Genomic DNA, 18,085 nt, shown 5'->3' with positions numbered 1-18,085 from the left:
AAACAGCTGATTCATGTGGTGTCACATCTGTTCACTTCCCAGGCGGCCGTGCGATCTCGATGTGTTCCCTGTGGTGCTATTATGAGGGATAGCACTCTGTTGTAGGAGCTGAAGTATTGCTGTTCTCAGGAAATATCACACGGTGCAGTATCTTGATGTGATAGGCATATTTCACATTAGAATTCCAGTGAAGTGCAAGAACCTGAAGCAGTAAGATTTGGATGTGTTTAATTCTCTTTTCTTATTCTTCTTGCACGTGATTAGAATAGACTAGATTTACGTGATCTTTTTGTAGTAGAATGTGTGCACATAAATGCTAATACATGTCTGTGTGCTTACTGTTAGTTTCTGTTGCCTTAATTCAGTATTGTTTAAAGATGAACATATTTGTTGTCACAAGTAGCTACATTTATAAAAGTAAAACCAATTTGGATTGTTTCGTTCGCCGTGATGATATGATCTCATATCTTTTAGCTGTAAATAACTCTGGTTTGCTAAGCAAGTCTCTGCACAAAGATCTTACATTTTTTAAATTTGACCCAATTTATTTATAAATGTGGGTTTTTTGACTATCCATACCCTGGACTGGTGTGGTCCAGGATCCTTGAATCTCTGTTTTTTGCTTCCAAAGACACTTCAGCTATATTGGAAGCTCTTTGACTGCACCTTCCTTGCCAGAGCTCTTTTGTTTGAAAACATTTAGAAAGACTTGATGAGGGTATGGTTGACTTGCAGAGGGGAAGAGTACAGCTATATTTTTGAGAATAGTGTGTGGTAGGATTTCTTCACGACCGTGTACTTTTAGAAGCTCATGTTGCTATTTGCTCCTCAGAGCAGTCATGGAAGTGCCACAGATGCGGCTGTTCTTACTGACTCACAGAGAAGGGCCTATTTACAGAGTTGCCAGCATCGCTGCCTGCAGCACCCTGTTCTTCTGGCCAACAACTAAGCAGGCATAATCCTGCTTTGTCTTGTGCAGGGCTGTCAATGCAAGATGGATGGATGTTGTCTAGGTAGGAGGGCATTAGCGCAGATTGCTCCACCTGCCAAATCTGCATTTACTTCTCATCTTAAGAGGAGCTGGTTTTGGAATGTCTCTGTCAAGAACAAAGCAGAAAGCTAATGCAACAAGATTCTTAATGCATCTTCTTGTAACTACTCTGGTATATGCTCTTCCTCAGCTGCTCCTGCCTGATTTGTGTCTCACATGTGCGTACCACATTCAGAGGTACTAAAAACTTTGTTGAACGTGGAAATGGACGCTTTTGATTGTGCATCTGTGTGACAGGGTATGCTTTCTGTGCAGCAGAATTAAGGTGACTAAACCGAATTTAGTTCTGACTGTGGACTCTCTGTGCCAAATGCAGATATCACCTCTGTTGGGTACACAGCCCAAAAGTTTATAAAATACGACGGCATACTGGAAGTACTCATAGCAAAGCAATGTGTAGTTGTATTAGCATTAGTTTCTCAGCATGATCACTAGCAGATGGGAACTTAATGTCTTTGTCTTGGGAAATGTCACGTTCTCTGCAAATAGATATTCTTACTGCGATACCTCTTCATTACTCAGACTCAGTGAATGTTTGCATTGCTAATTTTTCCTCCTTAAGAGAGCTGAGCTGCAAGTTACGACAGACAGAACTGTTGTTTTGAGGAAGACGTTCTTTTTAGTTGGCATAATTTACACTGAGTGATAATATTCCAGAAGTCACTATTACATTTTTCAGGGACAGACGATTTTTCCTTTCCCACCTAGATGATCTGCTCCTTAATCAGGCAAACCTAACTTGTGTCATCCCATTTATATGAATAGCTTTTCGGTAGAAAAGAGCACACTTAGTATTATCATTGTGTTTACATTTATGTCAGACTGCAGTGCAGCTGGTTCTGGATAACTGCTTGAAACATCATTAAAGGGCTGTTTTATTCTGAGTCACAATAACAATTTGTGTGCTCTGAGATGCATGTGAATGTGAATGAAGTGATCCGCATGTAAATTCTGTAGAGCTGTCATGTTATTGAGCATACAATGATTTCTTGCCTTGCCTTAATATTGTAAAATGTATTTAGTACTTTAGCAAGAGAATATTATAGAGATGCTTGGTATTTGGCCTATATTCACATATGACATTCTGTGATGAAATTCAAAATGCTGAATTTAATATTTTTGTCCATCCCTTTCTCCAGCACTTCAGACCATTTGACAATACATCAATAATTCTGTTACTTCCTACCTTACCTCCCAGTTTGGCTGTAAGACAGCCAGCTGATATTTTTAGTGTGCTTTGCTGTGTGACTAGCAGGGGATGTGCCTACATCACCAACACTCTTCCCTTACAAAGACTGATGTGGTCAGATTATCTGCTGATAACAGATATTTGCTTGTCCATCTTATATACATAAGTTTTTATTTGGCACAAGTCACTAGTGTTATCATGTTCAGAGAGTAAAAATTACACTGCTTAAAAAACCCATACCACTCACCCTCCCAAAAAGCTGTGAACCTCATATGTATACTGTGATTTTTTTAAGCTACATCTTTGGATTATTTTAATTAAGCTAGTAAATGTAGATTTTAAAATTGACTCCTTAAGAGTCAAGAAAGATTGTCTGGTTGCCGAAAGCAAAAATAATTTAGTAGGGAATGGGGGAAAAAAGGGCTTCATATAGATTTGTGGCAGTCTAGGTATACTCCTACAGCTATCCTAAATATGAACGTGAATGATTTTCTCTATTGTTTAATTTATAGCCATCAGCTGTAAATTAAATGTGAGTTTTATTGAAATCACACAGGTATTTCTTTTGGGAAATGGTCTTTCAAGGGAAAGTATCAAGGAAGACTGAAGACAGAACCGTACTGTGAAAGGTAATTCGGTGGTTGGTTTGTAGGCTATTGCTGTTTGATGTCCCTGTTAATGAGAACCCACTTTAAATTCTCTCATTTAATTTCTAAAGGTTTTTAGGGTTTTATAACTCAGTAATATTAGTATGTCCTTTTCTGGCAAAGTCTGCCCCTTGTTCTTCTCCCCCCTCTCTCCAAATCTTCTCTGTTTTTAAATGAAGCTTGTTTGTTTCTTGGCTTGGGAAGCTCAGCTCCTTCAACTTCCCCACCCCTTCCCTTATAGACAAGGAAATTTGGCTTCAAAGCATCAGGTATCCCGTGCTCTCAAGGCACATCTTTTTGGATGGGAGAGAGTTATGCCTTTCTAGTCCCTCCACATAAGGCTAGTGTGGATAAGAAACACTTACATTCTTTGTATTTCAAGGAATTTATTCAGTGCCATAGCAGCTTTGTAGGCTATGTCAGAATTCAGTTACTTGTGCACAGATTGATTTTTCCCAAGTTATTTTGCTGGGGAGTCTGTTCTGTATTCAGGAACCAGTGCATAGTGTTACAGTAAACCACGGGAGCCAAGTCTCTTCCTCTGCTCCCCTGGCAGCCATTTGTTTTCCATGTCCTACATGCAAGTTGTATTACAATTTCTTTCTCATGCCAATAAAAGCTGTTACTGTAAAAATGTAGCCTAATGATTCCTTCAGCTGGAACCCTTGTAGGTAGGAAGGCCTGAAGTTGAGGAAGATTCTAGTGGTGTGGACAGTAGAGCCTACTGTTTATAAAAAATCTGTGCCCAGGATAACCTTGCCTTTTGTGCGTTTGCTTCCAAACTAGGCATTGTTTCTATTCTACCAGGCTAAAAATAGAGTCCAAGAATTCCATTAGTGCAAGAACTGATTATTGGAATATAGATCCAGGAGGCTTGGCTTGTTAGAAAGCCGGCACAAGGCCAGTTTTGTCTGACAGGCGTTTTTTATGTTTAGTGATGTAGGAAACTGTTTGCTGTTTGTCTTTGATTTCAAGCCAGCATTGTAAGAGAGTTTGTCTGAAGCAGGCATCAGGTATAATAGGATTGTGCATTGAGTTTATACAGTCCTGGCTTCCATGGCCCTCTAACAGTGCTCAGTTATTTATTTTTCTCGTGTAAGTTAAGATGGACATTATGGATTAAGTCTGCCAGGACTCATCTACTTTATATGAAATGTAGTTTTTCTGTCTTTTGAACTTACCGGATAATAACAGACAAAAAGGGAAGTTATAAGCTTTCTTGAAAATTTCCTTTGGTAGCATATATGCTGAGGGTTTGAGGTTTGGTTTGGGTTTTTTTTTTGAATTCTGTTACTATTTCCATCTGCAGACAATCACAGCACAACGTGATGGATGTCAGCACAGGGCACATTTGTTCAGGCAGCCTTTTAATAGATCCTTTTGACTGAGGCTTTTAACTGGATCTTTTATGTGACAGTTGAGCAGTATCTCTTACAAGCATATAATGAAGGTGAAGTGCACAGAATGATGGGTTTTGACCTAGCTCTGCGGTTGTAATTGGATGGTGTTGGATGATGGGAACTGGCGTGTGGCAATTGGGTGCTATAGAAAAGGGGGTCTTAACAAGAGTGTGAAAGTGGGTGTTTTGAAAGTCTATGGAGAAAGTTTCAAAACTTCTACTTTAACTTAGTTGCAAGGATTTTGTATCTTCCCCCCACCCCCACCCCCATTGCTTATAAACTGTCTTTAAGCATTCCATTTTGTTTGCTGTAGTTAAAGAAGCTCTGGCTCCAGTGCAGGTGTTCAGATCTTTTTACCTTTCTAAACTTATTTTTTCCCCGGTTGCCTGAAATGAAGAACAATTCACCTGGCACATTGGGCCGGCACCACTGCACACAGCTATACAGAATATAGTATTATTGGCAGTGGTAAGCTGACCCTGGGGCCTGGGATTTGTCTGTTGAAGCAACATTAACCTCCTGGATTCTGGTGTGCGAGAAAGATTACCATGCAGCTCTTGTCACAGGGCCTTCTGCCTTACCAGATTTTCTGCCTGTTCTCCGAGTGTGAACTGTTGACCTGACGCAGTTGCAGTTGGCCAGGCTGAGCTGCTGTGTATCCTCATTTATTAAAAAGAATAGAAGACTTGTTCCCCTCTCCCTTCTGCACACGTACTAAACCCTTACGTTTTGGTTACATGTTAAATAGCAATTTTGATAATAAAGTGAAAATCTTAACCGCAGTGCACAGTTGAAAATGGACTCGAAGTGCTTTTGCAGTTCAGTGCTCGTTCGGTTATAATGGAGCAATCAACCGTTATCCTGCCAACCCAGCGCGACAAGGCAGGGTTTCCGTAGAAGCCTGTCGGTGCGGTGGTTAAACTCATCAAGATGCTTCTGCTCCCTCGAATTGTTTCTGTGTCGCTGTCAGGTCTGGGACATTGACCTGAGGCAGTGCAGGATGCTGCCACTGTTCAAACTCTCTGCTTCTCTTCATGTTCTGGGTTTTTTTTTTTAATGAAGATATGGTTGTCAGCACAGCTGTTTTGGGGAACTATTTTGGTGCCAGTGCAGAGAAAATGGGAGATGAGTAATTCTGCACAGGCGCTGTTTTGTGCTTATTGTTTCTACTTTTTGTGAAGAACTGTTTCAGCATGATTGCTTCATTTTGGGCTAGAAAACCACTTTATCACTTCTCAGCTGGGAGAGAGATTATGATAATAGCTATGTTGCAGTGTATTGGTAAACTCCATTTTTCATCATGCTAGGAAGAAATCAAAGTAAACTTTGAATTTCAGTACAGGCAATGTCTGCTCTCTGCAGAGTTCAGAATGAAGTAAGAACCCAAAAGATGTATCCGAGTGAGGTTTGTGCCTTTAAGCTAAATAGCCATCTCTAATTTCCTACACTGAGTTTTGTGTTATCTACTTGAAGCTATGATTTTAGGAAAGTGACTGGAGAAAAAGACGTTGAATCTTTCTACCCTATGAATTTTTAAAGAGATTATAAGTGCATATTGAGTCTAATTTTTACATTAATATTGATTGTATGGTGTGCATTATCGAAAAAGAAGGAAAAGTCTTTATTTCTGTAGCACCTACTGTGATGTCAGGTGTTTCTTCATAATGATGAAGTGTCTTGTGCCAGGATTCCGAATTGTGAAGACAGAAAAAATGACTCGGTTATTTTTAGAGATGGGTTTGTTTATTTGCTTTGGTTTAGTTGGTTGACAGACCCTTATCTGAGAGTAAATATTTGGCAAGTAATTTCTAAATCTAATGAAGTAACAGACTATCCAGATGAGGCCTGAAAGTAAAGAAGATTGTAGCTTTGTAATCATGTTTCATGAACCTGAAGGAAGTGTAAGTGGCTTGAGAAAAGTGTAAACAGATCTTGGACTGTAGAACTGAACAGACCATACAATAAAGTCAGAGATACCATAAATGCTGAAGCAGGGTTGATTCACTGTCTGTCCCAATGTAAAATGAAACTGACAGATACTGAAGGCTGAAGGCGATGTGGATGAGGCAGAGGTAAAGCAGTCTTGAAGATTATGATGAGAAGCTTAAATGCAGGAAAATATATAGGAAAAAAAATCTCTGGAGCGATTTAAAAGGAACATGGCAAAGCAGTTAGAAGGGCAAAAACCTGAATTTTATAGACCAGACAGGGGGTGGGGGGATGGGGCGCATTGTAAAACAGGGAGCTTGGATTTTATTTTTAGCTGTCCAGGAAGAGGGGAAAAAAAAAACCACCACAGACCTTTAGAAATATAAAGAAATACTTGTATTTACTGGATAGTATACAGTTAGGGAGTTGAGAAGTGATCTGTAGACTGACTTTCTGATCTTCATGAGCAGCCACTGAATGATGCAGCCAAGGAAGACAGCAAGTAAAATAAACTTCAGATGAGGGCTGTATGAATTCAATTACAATAATCTTAAATCTGTTGATGGTAGAATAGATCAGATTGAAAACTAGGGGATTTGATTCACCAGAGGTTTTATATATATCATTTCAGCTCACATTATTTTTGAAGTAATTTTTGTTACAATTTCTGCCAAAATGAAAGCTCCTGAACCCCGTAAGTGCTCATTGAACTTGATGCTCTTGTTATTTAAATGCTCATGCCAGCCAGAAAGTCTTGTAAAGCTTCAAGCAGGGATCTGTCAGACGCTTACCTTGGATTTGCCAGAATTAATCTGATTGAAAAGGTTTCAAATGGAACATTTCAGTGAACCTAAACTTTCAATTACTTATATATACAAACATCTATATGTACATTTATGTAGGTAAGTGTGTGTACACACATGTATATGAGTGTATATATATGTGTATACTCATTTGTGTAAATATGTATAGTATATATATAAACATCACACACACTACATATACATGAATATGTGTGTCTGTATAGATGTAGTCAGAAGGTACCCATCAGTTCATCTGTTAAACATTCAGAAGAGGTCTTGACCACAGATGGTGAAATGCGATGCTTGGCTAGGTGAGGGGTGAAGCGTCCAAGTGCAGCTCTGATGTAAATCAGGGGCCACGATCCCTCCCCCTTCCTTGTGTCCCTGTGGGCACTTACATGGTCACTGATCCAGGCCAGGGAGCTGTGTGTTCAGAATTCTGGTGCAAATGGTAGTCAGAGTAGAGAGGAATCTTATAACTAGGGAGAATAATTACAGACTGACCACGCATAGATATCTTGGGGCCAAGTTCAAGAGTAAAAGAGAAGTGGGCAGCTGATGAATTGGGTTGCTGAATGGTTGCAGAGAGATCATGACTGTGGAGTGGGGACAGAAGCTGGAAATGAGAGTGTGTGAAGGACAAGATACAAACACAAGAGAGTTTAGGAGTAAGGAAAGAATGTAAATGAGGAAATTTCACTATCAGGGATTGGGAAAAGTAGGAGAGACTTAGCAGGGGAGTCCTTGCGAATCTTTCTTATGCAAGTGAGAATTTTTGAAAGAGATTCAGTTCAAAACTGATAAATGTGAGGGAATACAGGTTCTAATAAAGTAGAAGAGTAGATATCTTAAAGGTAGGATTAATCCACAATCCTTTTACTAAGAGTGGTCATATTTTTAGTGCAATAAGTATGCAAAACCACAGGCTGTATCTGAAGAAGTTAAATCAGAATGGCTACCAAGATTGTTGGGACTGGAAGTGAAATGAGTGAATTTACACTGTGGTTAGTACCTGAAGGAATGCATGACTGCACTGAGGGAATGCTGGACAATGAAGAAAAGCTAAGCAGAAGTGTGATGGCATGAATTGTAGTTTACAGGATGCCCTTGTTTGTGTTTCTAAACACAGAGCAAATGGAGATGATAATGAGGTGTCTGCAACATGAAAATTGTACAAATTGCTGCTGTCTCTCCCTGTTGTCCTCGCAGACAAGTATCTAGTGGGATCAGCAGGCACACATTGACTTCCTGGTCCTTTTGCTGTCCTGACCTGATGTGAAGGCTCTGTGGGGTCAAAGGGAGTCAAAATGAATGTGATGGCTTTGGATTAAATGACAGAAAATGAGAGGGGCTGTTTGACAGGTTGTGAGTGGCTTCGTGGCGTGAAATACTGGAGGATGGAAAAAGGCATCAAATGTGAACTCCCAAAGCGACTGGTCAGGTCAAGGATGTGACTTTTTAAGTGGATTAAGTATTCGAGGAAGGGTGAACAGGTGAGAGTAGCTGATTGAAGTGCTATTTGGAAATGACATTATTCATGTTATCTGTTTTAGACTAATCGAGATGGTGTGACTGAAGGAAAGAAGATGTTTGCTTGTGTTTTCTTCAGAGTGCTTGATAAGGTTGCTTGCAATTGTTTCAGAAGAGTTGGATTTTTACTTTCAACATAGGTGCGTGATGTTCACTAGCATTAATGAGAATGGTTTGCATCAAGAAGAACCTGGCAACCCTTTCAGCCTCTCCCTTTTAAATCACAGCGCATTTGTGCTATTGAATGAAGAATTTTCTGGAAACACTATCCAACTACTGTACTGAATTTCTGCTTCCAAGTTTAGCCTTCATGCCAGCCTCCTGAGTGCTACTGTTTTGTCCATGGAAATTTAGACTTTGGCACTACACCTGTGTATTTTGTGCCAGAGTAGAACAAAGGCGTGTTGTACTCCAGTTGTGTGTAGTACATTTATTATATTGAAACAAACACAAACTAAACGCTCAGTGGACTTCAGTTAGTTGCATTTCAATTACAGAGCTAATTAAACAGAAGCAACCAAGAAGGCCTTATTTCATACATCCTAGAATTGTGAACAGCTAATTGTACATGTTGTATGCAGAGTGAAACTGCTTCTCAGAAAATGGTACAAACTATGCTGAAGAATACGTGATACATGCATATTTAATAGATAATTGCTTTTATGCTGCAGTTTTCACTCTGCAGCAGTCAAAACAAGGCTCTCTCACGTGGCAATTGTCACATCTGCTCCAATAACTGTTACGAAATAGAGTATTGTAATTACTGAGACATGTTATGAAGAAGAAGCCTTGTAAAATAACTACAGTGCTAATTTTTTCCATATTCTGTGCAGTTTCAAAAGTAAAGGTGAGAAGGGCAAGAGCTGTATCTTGTCCCGAAAGAATCCTTTCACACCAGGTGACAGCATAGATCTTATTCAATGATTATTCAGATACAATCAAAAAGTAGACTTCTCAGTGAATGTTGTATACATGTCAATGATTCTTTTACTACAGTTTAAAAAGAGTAAATGGATGGAATAGAGTGGCCATAAGATTATTAAATCAACAATCAGCAAACTGGCCACACTAATGGTTGTTACTGGATAATTGTGAAATTATCTTGGGAAGAATCTGTCAGTGCAAATGCGCTTACCTGCAAGCAGTATGCATCACGAGTGCTTTAGAGGTGCAGAAAGCAGTAATTGATCAGAATGCACTGAGACCCCGTACACCAGTACAGGCTCGGGGCGGACCTGCTGGAGAGCAGCTCTGCAGATAGGGACCTGGGTGTCCTGGTGGATGAGAAGTTGACCAGTGTGCCCTGGTTGCCAAGAAGGCCAATGGGATCCTGGGGTGCATCAAGAGGAGTGTGGCCAGCAGGTCGAGGGAGGTTCTCCTTCCCCTCTACACTGCCCTAGTGAGGCCCCGTCTGGAGTCCTGCGTCCAGTTCTGGGCTCCCCAGTTCAAGAAAGATGAGGAGCTACTGGAGAGAGTCCAGCGGAGGGCTATGAGGATGATGAGGGGACTGGAGCATCTCTTCTATGAGGAGAGGCTGAGGGAGCTGGGCTTGTTCAGCCTGAAGAAGAGAAGGCTGAGAGGGGACCTAATAAATGCTTATAAATATCTTAAGGGTGGGTGTCGGGAGGATGGGGCCAAACTCTTTTCAGTGGTGCCCAGGGACAGGACAAGGGGCAATGGGCACAAACTGAAGCACAGGAAGTTCCAGCTGGATATGAGGAAGAACTTCTTCCCTCTGAGGGTGACAGAGCACTGGAACAGGCTGCTCAGGGAGGTTGTGGAGTCTCCTTCTCTGGAGATATTCAAGACCTGCCTGGACAAGGTCCTGTGCAGCCTGCTGTAGGTGACCCTGCTTCGGCAGGAGGGTTGGATAGATGACCCATAGAGGTCCCTTCCAATCCCGAACATTCTGTGATTCTGAGACTGGGTGGCAGACCAGGCCAGTGTCTCTGTCTTGACCGGACGTGTTTGGTGGATGTTGTTTCTGAAAGCCTCGGTGGCAGTCACGTTTGGTTTTCCAGCTTGTTGTTTCCCCCTTCTCGTTTGTGTCATAGCACATGTGGAGGCATCCCCTGAGACCACGTCCTCTTGGGCCAAGAAATGTACATCTGTACGTTGAGAGATTCTTCTTCCCATTCCCATCCCGACCTCCTCCCCAACTGCAGAGGCTAAAAAGGGAGACAGGCACAAGGTTGAGGGCAAGGCAGCGTCGCTGTTCTAGGCGAGGAACTGAGTCAGGGAGAGAATGAACAGGCAGCCGCCAGACAGAAGCAGAGAGGGACTGAGCCCAGCAGGCACTTCTCTCACGCTGGATCACAGGGTGCTCTGTTCTTTTCCTGGCAGTGCAACATTGGCATACTTGAGATTTTCCTTTGTTTTCTTTGAAGCCTGACCTTCGCGCAAGCCAATGGGAAAATATACTTTGGCATCAACAAAGTTCTTGGTACCCTGCTACTGTATTAGATCACTTACATGTATTTGAAAACGGTGAAGCTGCCTGGAGACTATTAGTCAGGTCTATGTGGGAAGCTAATTTTGTGATGTTTTCATTCAGTTAGGAAATGGAGTCGGAAAAATGCTAAATAATACAACATTTCACAGAGGAACAAGTTTTACATCTTCAGGTATTCAGAATATGTTCTCGATGCTACTGAATATTTAAAAAACGTGCTGTGCTAATAACTATTTTAGAAGAATGATTACGTTTAGTCTTAGCTAGCCAGCTAGCCTACTCCACAATAAAGAAATGCCTGCCAAGTTTATAAGGACACTGAAACAAGCAGTGCCAGTACTTACGGGTTAGTTAAAAGTATCAGCCAATGCTTTCCAGCTGAGAAATGTGCAATCCTGTACCACCCAGTGCAAGCATGCGGAGATTGCAATGGGAGTCAGCTGGGGTTAAAGCAAAATGATTTTTCATCAGAGTTTGGTTTACATGAGTTTGCATGTGATTTACAATTAATTTTCAAACTTTAAATAAACTTTTTTCTGAAAGTATCCGCATGTGTCTGCCATGTTCTTGTGTGCATCTGAAACTGTGAATTCTGCTGTTGTTTTTCAGTCAGTACCTCTGCCTCTTTCCACTGTGTTACTGTACAGAGCAAGGAGGAGGCAGAAAAAAATCCTGTGCAGCATATGGGTACAGTACGGAGTGGATCTAGCTCAGGTCCTCAAGTGTCCTGCACCGCTATGCTGGGGTTGCATCAGTAGTGCCATGTGCTCTGGTCCGTCTGGTGGCTAGTCTGCTGGGAACGGGGAGGGTTGGGCAGTGTACCAACGTAGTGTGGGAAATGCAGTATCCTGAAGCCCAAATTAATATGGCTTTTCCTTTAGAAAAGGAGAACCTTAGAACTTTAAGTAGTTCTGAGACTCATGCCTGTGTTGGTGAACCTGTGATACGTGTGACACAACCAGATAAAGATCAGGTCAGAGCAGACTGTAAGAAGATTATCGTAGAATTGTAGAATCATTAAGGTTGGAAAAGACCTCTAAGATCATCAAGTCCAGCTGTCACCCCAACACCACCATGCCTGCTAAACCATGTCCCAAAGTGCCACATCTACACGTTTTTTAAACACCGCCAGGGAAGGTCACTCCACCACCTCCCTGGGCAGCCTGTTCCCATGTCTGACCTCTCTTTCAGTAAAGAGATTTTTCCTAATATCCCATCAAAACCGCACCTCCCCTGGTGCAACTTGAGGCCATTGCCTCTCATTCTATCGCTAGTTACTTGGGAGAAGAGACCAACACCTGCCTCACTGCAACCTCCTTTCAGGTAGTTGTAGAGGAGCGATAAGGTCCCCCCTCAGCCTCCTCTTCTCCAGTCTGAACAGCCCCAGCTCCCTCAGCTGCTCCTCATAAGAGTTGTTCTCCAGACCCCTCACCAGCCTCGTTGCCCTTCTCTGGACACGCTCCAGCCCCTCAATGTCCTTCTTGTAGTGAGGGGCCCAAAACTGAACACAGTACTCCAGGTGTGGCCTCACCAGTGCCGAGTACAGGGGCACCATCACCTCCCCGCTCCTGCCATATAAAAGCTGATAGGGGTGGTGACGCCAGATCCAAAGACTTTGTCCCTCTTCCCGTTCATGAAGGCGCAGCCTGGAAGAGGTACAGCGCTTGTACGTGTGCCGCGCCCGCCGCAGGGATTTCGGCATGGAAGCAGTGGGTTGTTTCTCACGTATGAGAAATGAGGCGAGTCGTTACCTGTGCTCCTGCATCTGCAGCGCCGTTCATCGCGTTTTAACGCGCAGGAAATCGCCGTGCGGAGCTGCCGCGGGTCTGCCGTGCCGTGCCGTGCCGTGCCGTGCCGTGCCGTGCCGTGCCGTGCCGTGCCGTGCCGTGCCGTGCGTGTTGCGCGCCGCGCCGCGGCGCTGCGTGCGTGAGCCATCGGCCGCCTGCCGGCAGGGGGCGCCGCCGGCCGCGGGTGGGGGGCGGTGCTGTGCGCGGGGCGGGCGCGGGGGTGACGGTGGGACGGGGGGGGGGGGGGAGAGGGAAACCCCGAAATACGGGCTGCTGGAGAGCGAGCGGGAGAGCGGGAAAAACAAGGGGGTAGAGGGCGGAAAGGCTGGAGAGTAAACCTGGAGGGTGGAAGTCAAAAGCCCTGTGGAGAGATTGCGGCGTTGCCGGCTGCCCCCCGGGCCGGGAGGGGCTAAGGCGGCTGCTGCTGGGCGCGGGGGAGGGGCAGGGACGCGGGGGTGCCACCGCTTGTTGGTAGCTTTGAGCAGTTAGCATATTGAGTCTTGCTCTTACTGCGCTTTCTGTGTTGTCACCTGGACGAGTTACCCCTGTGTCTGAAAACTGATGTTAGTCTGTAGTTAACAGAGGAGGGGGGGGAAAAAAAAAACATCACAAGGTGATTTTCCAAATGTAGCTCTTGGGGAGCACGGTTTGCCGTGTAAATGTTTTTGACAGGGTGCGAGAATTGTGCCACTTGCATAGCGTTTGTTCCTGCTTCTCACCGTTTATTTTTTTTTAAACTCATTTGACACTTTAATAACACATTGTATTAAGATGATCAGGTAGATTTCGGCTGCGGAGCATGGTATTTCCTACTTCTAACTCCAGAAGTGTATCACAATCCACCGCCGTGGAGCGTGAGGAGCCGTCACTGTGTTTTAGGGGATGGAGGGAAGGGGAAGGGAGGTTGCTGGTTCTCGCAGTGGGTGCGGCGCATCCACACATCCAGCTTGTTAAGGATTTTTCTGGATGATTAGTTGAATCCTGAAAGCAAATGTTTTTTTTCCTCCCTTCTTCCAGTAGCATCTCCCGAAAGTCTTGGTAAAATGTCAGTGTGTTACATAAAATCTGCAGCTTTCTAATGGTGCTTTTGGGCTTACTGTGACCTTTTGGAATCATTACAACCCCCACCCCCTAAAGCCCCCCAACTTTCCTTACTTAATTGCACGTGGGAATAGGGAAATAGGAATCCAATTTATTGTTATCCAGGTGGCATTTCCTGTTACTTAGCTTTATAGTTTTCTGCATGGTAATTAGTATGCAGAAAGCTGGAAAGATGCCTGTAATTCCAAAATGAACTCTCTGTAGCTCTCTCCCTCCCACTTGCACTCTCCTTTTAGTACCGCCCCTTCCATGCACCCTTTAGCCAGCAGCGAGACAGCTGTGTTTGATCATAAACCACTTAAACTCCAGGCTCACTGGCAGGGGAAACTTTAGCGTGAAGTGCAGCAGTGGTTTGTCTCGGGGAGGGGAGCTTGCTTCTCTTTTCCCTTCTCCCTCTCCAAACACTGAAGGCTGTAACAGCACTCTCCTCTTAATTTCTCGGTGAACTTGCGTGAAGCTCATCAAATTTTTCTGAGTACATTAAGCAGCATTGGGAGATGCCCTTAAACAGAGTTGCAGAAAAGAGCAGCGTAAAACAGACAGCAGAGATGAAGCACGCCTTGCAGATGGACTAAGAGAGCCCTGGGATCCTGGCAAGCAATTCCTTCCCTGCGTTCTCTTGAGCACTTCACAGTATTAACAAGTCTCTCGTAGCAATGGATTCTCTGTGAAGCCAGAACCAGTTTGGCTCTTTTGGAAGATCTTGCATCATTAATTTGAACTATCAGTGTGGACTAAACATGGCTGTCTAGAGCAAAATGTGTAAGACGGAAAAATTTTGGAGAAGAAAGTATTGAATCAGTTGAACAAATCTTCGAAGCATTAAGATCTGCAGAAATCGTCAAGCCCTGAGAAGTCTAATCATGAATTCTGGAGTTGCTATGAAATATGGAAATGACTCCCCTGCAGAGCTGAGTGAGGTAAGCAGTTTCTGTGCCCTTCATTATGCTTTAAAAAGAAACGCTCCCCTTTTGGGCTTTCAGTCTGCAAGCAGTGCAATTAAAAATTAATAGAATGTGTATCTTGCTATAACTTGCCGTGCCAGTCAGGAAATGACCTGAACTTTTCTGCGGCTTTACTCTGAATAAGTGGTGAAAAGCAAATGATTGTAACCATGTAGAGACATTTTTCCTGTTATCCTGCAGCAGAGATTGCCTTGCCTCCCAAGAGCTGTGTTTATACCCAACATTCATCTTTGCAGTAGATGAAATACAGAGATCTCAGCTGAGATTAAGCAGATGGTGACTAATTTAGGAGGGAAGTGGGGTGAACGGAAGATGACAAGTATTTGTTGGTAAGACAACAGCATTGGCGGAAGTTGTATTTTCTTGTGTTTAGCCAATGTGATGTTGTTTCTTTAGGTTAGATGAATTGGGTTACTTTCCTTCCTTGCCTAAAAGAAAATAATCCATGGGAAACTTTCTGCTTTTCCATTGGAAGCCATAGTAAACTGTTATTTCTTACAGTTGTATGTATGTCTGGGTTTTGTGTAATATCATTGTGTTTTTAATAAATTTGAAATTAAAACCATATCAAGTGTTATGCAAATGCTTACTAAATATTTTAGAAGTGGCATATTTTGTCAGGTACTGAAATGTCTTAGATATGTCATTCTCATGGGCTTTACTGAGAACGGATAATTTAGTTATGCTATGAAATCCCAAGCATTTGATTAAGATCATTTTGTAGAAAATTGAATCTGCAGTTTTTATTGTCCCAGTTTAACTGAAATGCTTCTCTTTTCCTTTTGCCCATTTCTTTGATACACCTTTTACTGTAACATATCCTTTGTTTACTTTGTATGTTTGGTATTTTAGGAATATTACATAGGATACGCTTGGCAGAATGAGGGAGTTAACGATTTCTGGAGTTAACTGTACGGAGAAAGGAGACACTGCGGTACAGAATGGAAAAAAAAATCGGTAGGCTAGTGAGGGGCACGACAGGGCAGGGGGAAGCAGAGTAAACGTGTGAGACCTAAGCAAGTGCAGTACCCTGCCACGCAAGAGGAACAGTAGGTTTGTGACTGGGCAGTTCTTGTGAAAGAAATTTCATGTGTGTTTCTCCGTTAAGTATGAAATAGTTCAGCTACTGTTACTTTTTCAAATGATTGCTTAGAGATTCTGTATTGGTCATGTGGCATAAATGGAGTTCATGAACTTGACCCAAAAGCCCAGGATACTTCTGGTAGGAGCCTGCCACAGTGTTTCTGGCTACAGTTGCGTTGGTGGCCTGCTGATCACTGCTTTCTATCTCCTCAACATTTAGTTTTCAAGACTGTGCAGGATCATATAAAACGTGGAGTGTCACAAGGATTTGATACTTGGGTTGTTACTCGGAGCAGGCAGTATTTACTCGTAGTACTGCTACCTTGAAATATTACCTATTCCAGTTTACTTCGCATGTCCACAAAGTAAGATTTTTGTTGTAAGAAATACTATTTTCTTCTGATGTTCTAACATGCAAAATATTGAAAGAAGTCTGTGACTGTGCACCATGCAACATTTTTGTTGGATTTTTTTTTTTTTTTTTTTTCCCCCAGCAGTCTTACTTTACTACTTAGTTTACATTTGTACTCTGGCACTACAGGTGAGTTAGAAATAGGCCCCTTTATGACTGCAGATGTACCAGGGAAGATCTTACACTCCTGACTTTCCCCAGCTGCTAATCATCGTTTCCCTGCGGCTGGTCTTCATCTTTGGGGTTTGAGCTGCTTGCGTGTTAGCCTGTGTCGCTCAAAGGGCCAGTCCAGCTGGTCTTGGGTAAAACAGTGCGTTTTGAATGAAACATGGAGGCCTCACAGAAGCGTCACATCCCATCTCTCACGGCGGAGAAGATGCGTGAGTACTCTGAGGTGCAGGTAGTTGCTCAACTCTAACCTTTAATTACTCAACGAGCTCCCTGTAATTTGTGTGCTCATATTAGGCCTTTTCCTATTGGTGACTGATTCTGTTTTGCTTGGTGTAATTGAAGATGGAAAGCCCTGGCTAAAGACTGTATCTATGGCTTATGTATCTGTGTTTCTCACCTCTTCGTCATGCTCTCTCCCTTTTCCTTCCTTTCTGCCTATGTCTTCTGCATGCCATGCTTATTTTTGGTCGATGGAAGACAGTAGCATTGTGTTCGTTTAAATAATGGAAAAAATTGGAATTGGCTGCAATAGGAATTTGATTAAATGGCTGCTGGCTTAATGTGTTTTCACCTGCATCTCTATCCCTATAGTCAGCTCAAATTTTCACATTACAGTGGGCTGCTACCGGTGTATACGTCTGAATGGCAAATATATTAACAGACCAAGAAAGACTACGATTCGCATGATCCACAGTGGGTTTTGGTGTAGGTGCCTTGGTCTCTTTATCTCAGTACATGGAGCTCTAGGCATGAAACTACTGTTATTAAAATAAACAGGAAAACTACAAAGCCCTGAAGATATAATAAATGCATTCTTCAATGGATGCATTAGACAAAATAGAAAATGAAGTTATTGCAACTCATTCCATTTGTATTGAAACTTTCTACTTGATATTTACATCTCTCTTTGGGAAATGGGCAAAAATTAAGGCATATCTTTTTTTCAAGGCACACTGTAATTGTAGAAACTGGTGTGTGTTTGCTGTTTGCTAATCTTAAACTCTTGTCCAGGTAAACAAATCTTGCTAGTCTTTATCTGCTCCCCTGCCCCCATCCCAAGGTCATGCAGAAAGCAGAAAAAAAAATTTCTGTTGTAGGTCAGTCAGACTTCTACAAAACTCATGCTCTGTGGTTTCCTAGCTCCAGAGTTCAAGCTGTAGTTTGTTGATACATATATCAGTACATGTTACTCCATTTCTTCTGCTCTTCTCTCCCTTCAGCCTTCTGTTTCTTCTGTCCAAAGAAAGAAAGATTAACCAATGTGCTCTTTGCATGGTGTATTCAGTGTTTTATAACTGAATAGACAGGTAGAAGCAAGGTTTGCTTGGTGGTGGTGGTAGGTTTGAGGTTTTTTTCATATATGATACATTAAGAGAGGCAAATTTAAAAAATTTAGAGTCTGCAGATGAATGTTGCTGTAATCCATGAGAAGATACAATGCCCTTTGGTACCTTTGTAAATAAGTAACAGCAGCCAATCAACCTCATTTCTACTATTATGACCTGGGCATGACACCCGTATTAGGCAAGTGCTCTTTGGATCCCTTCAATTTTCGTCATAAAATT

At 42.6% G+C, this 18,085-nt stretch overlaps 1 protein-coding gene across 3 annotated transcripts in view; it reads left to right on the top strand.

Annotated features, from left to right (window-relative positions):
- Positions 1–18,085, top strand: part of MCC (MCC regulator of Wnt signaling pathway) — a 230,373-nt gene that overhangs the window by 42,296 nt on the left and 169,992 nt on the right. Inside the window, exon 1 of one of the 3 annotated variants that reach the window (XM_075411846.1) lies at positions 14,198–14,809. The exons of the other annotated variants lie outside the window; for them this stretch is intronic. Within the exon in view, the coding sequence (XP_075267961.1) occupies positions 14,753–14,809 (57 nt within the window). The 5' untranslated portion in view covers positions 14,198–14,752. Of the gene's footprint in view, positions 1–14,197; positions 14,810–18,085 lie in introns of those variants that run through there. 3 annotated transcript variants of the gene reach the window in all.

The sequence above is a fragment of the Opisthocomus hoazin genome, chromosome Z (genome assembly GCF_030867145.1).
Source record: "Opisthocomus hoazin isolate bOpiHoa1 chromosome Z, bOpiHoa1.hap1, whole genome shotgun sequence".
In the NCBI taxonomy this organism is placed as follows: domain Eukaryota; kingdom Metazoa; phylum Chordata; class Aves; order Opisthocomiformes; family Opisthocomidae; genus Opisthocomus; species Opisthocomus hoazin.
Note: the sequence above shows the minus strand (reverse complement) of the source record. Positions and strands in the feature narration are given on the sequence as shown.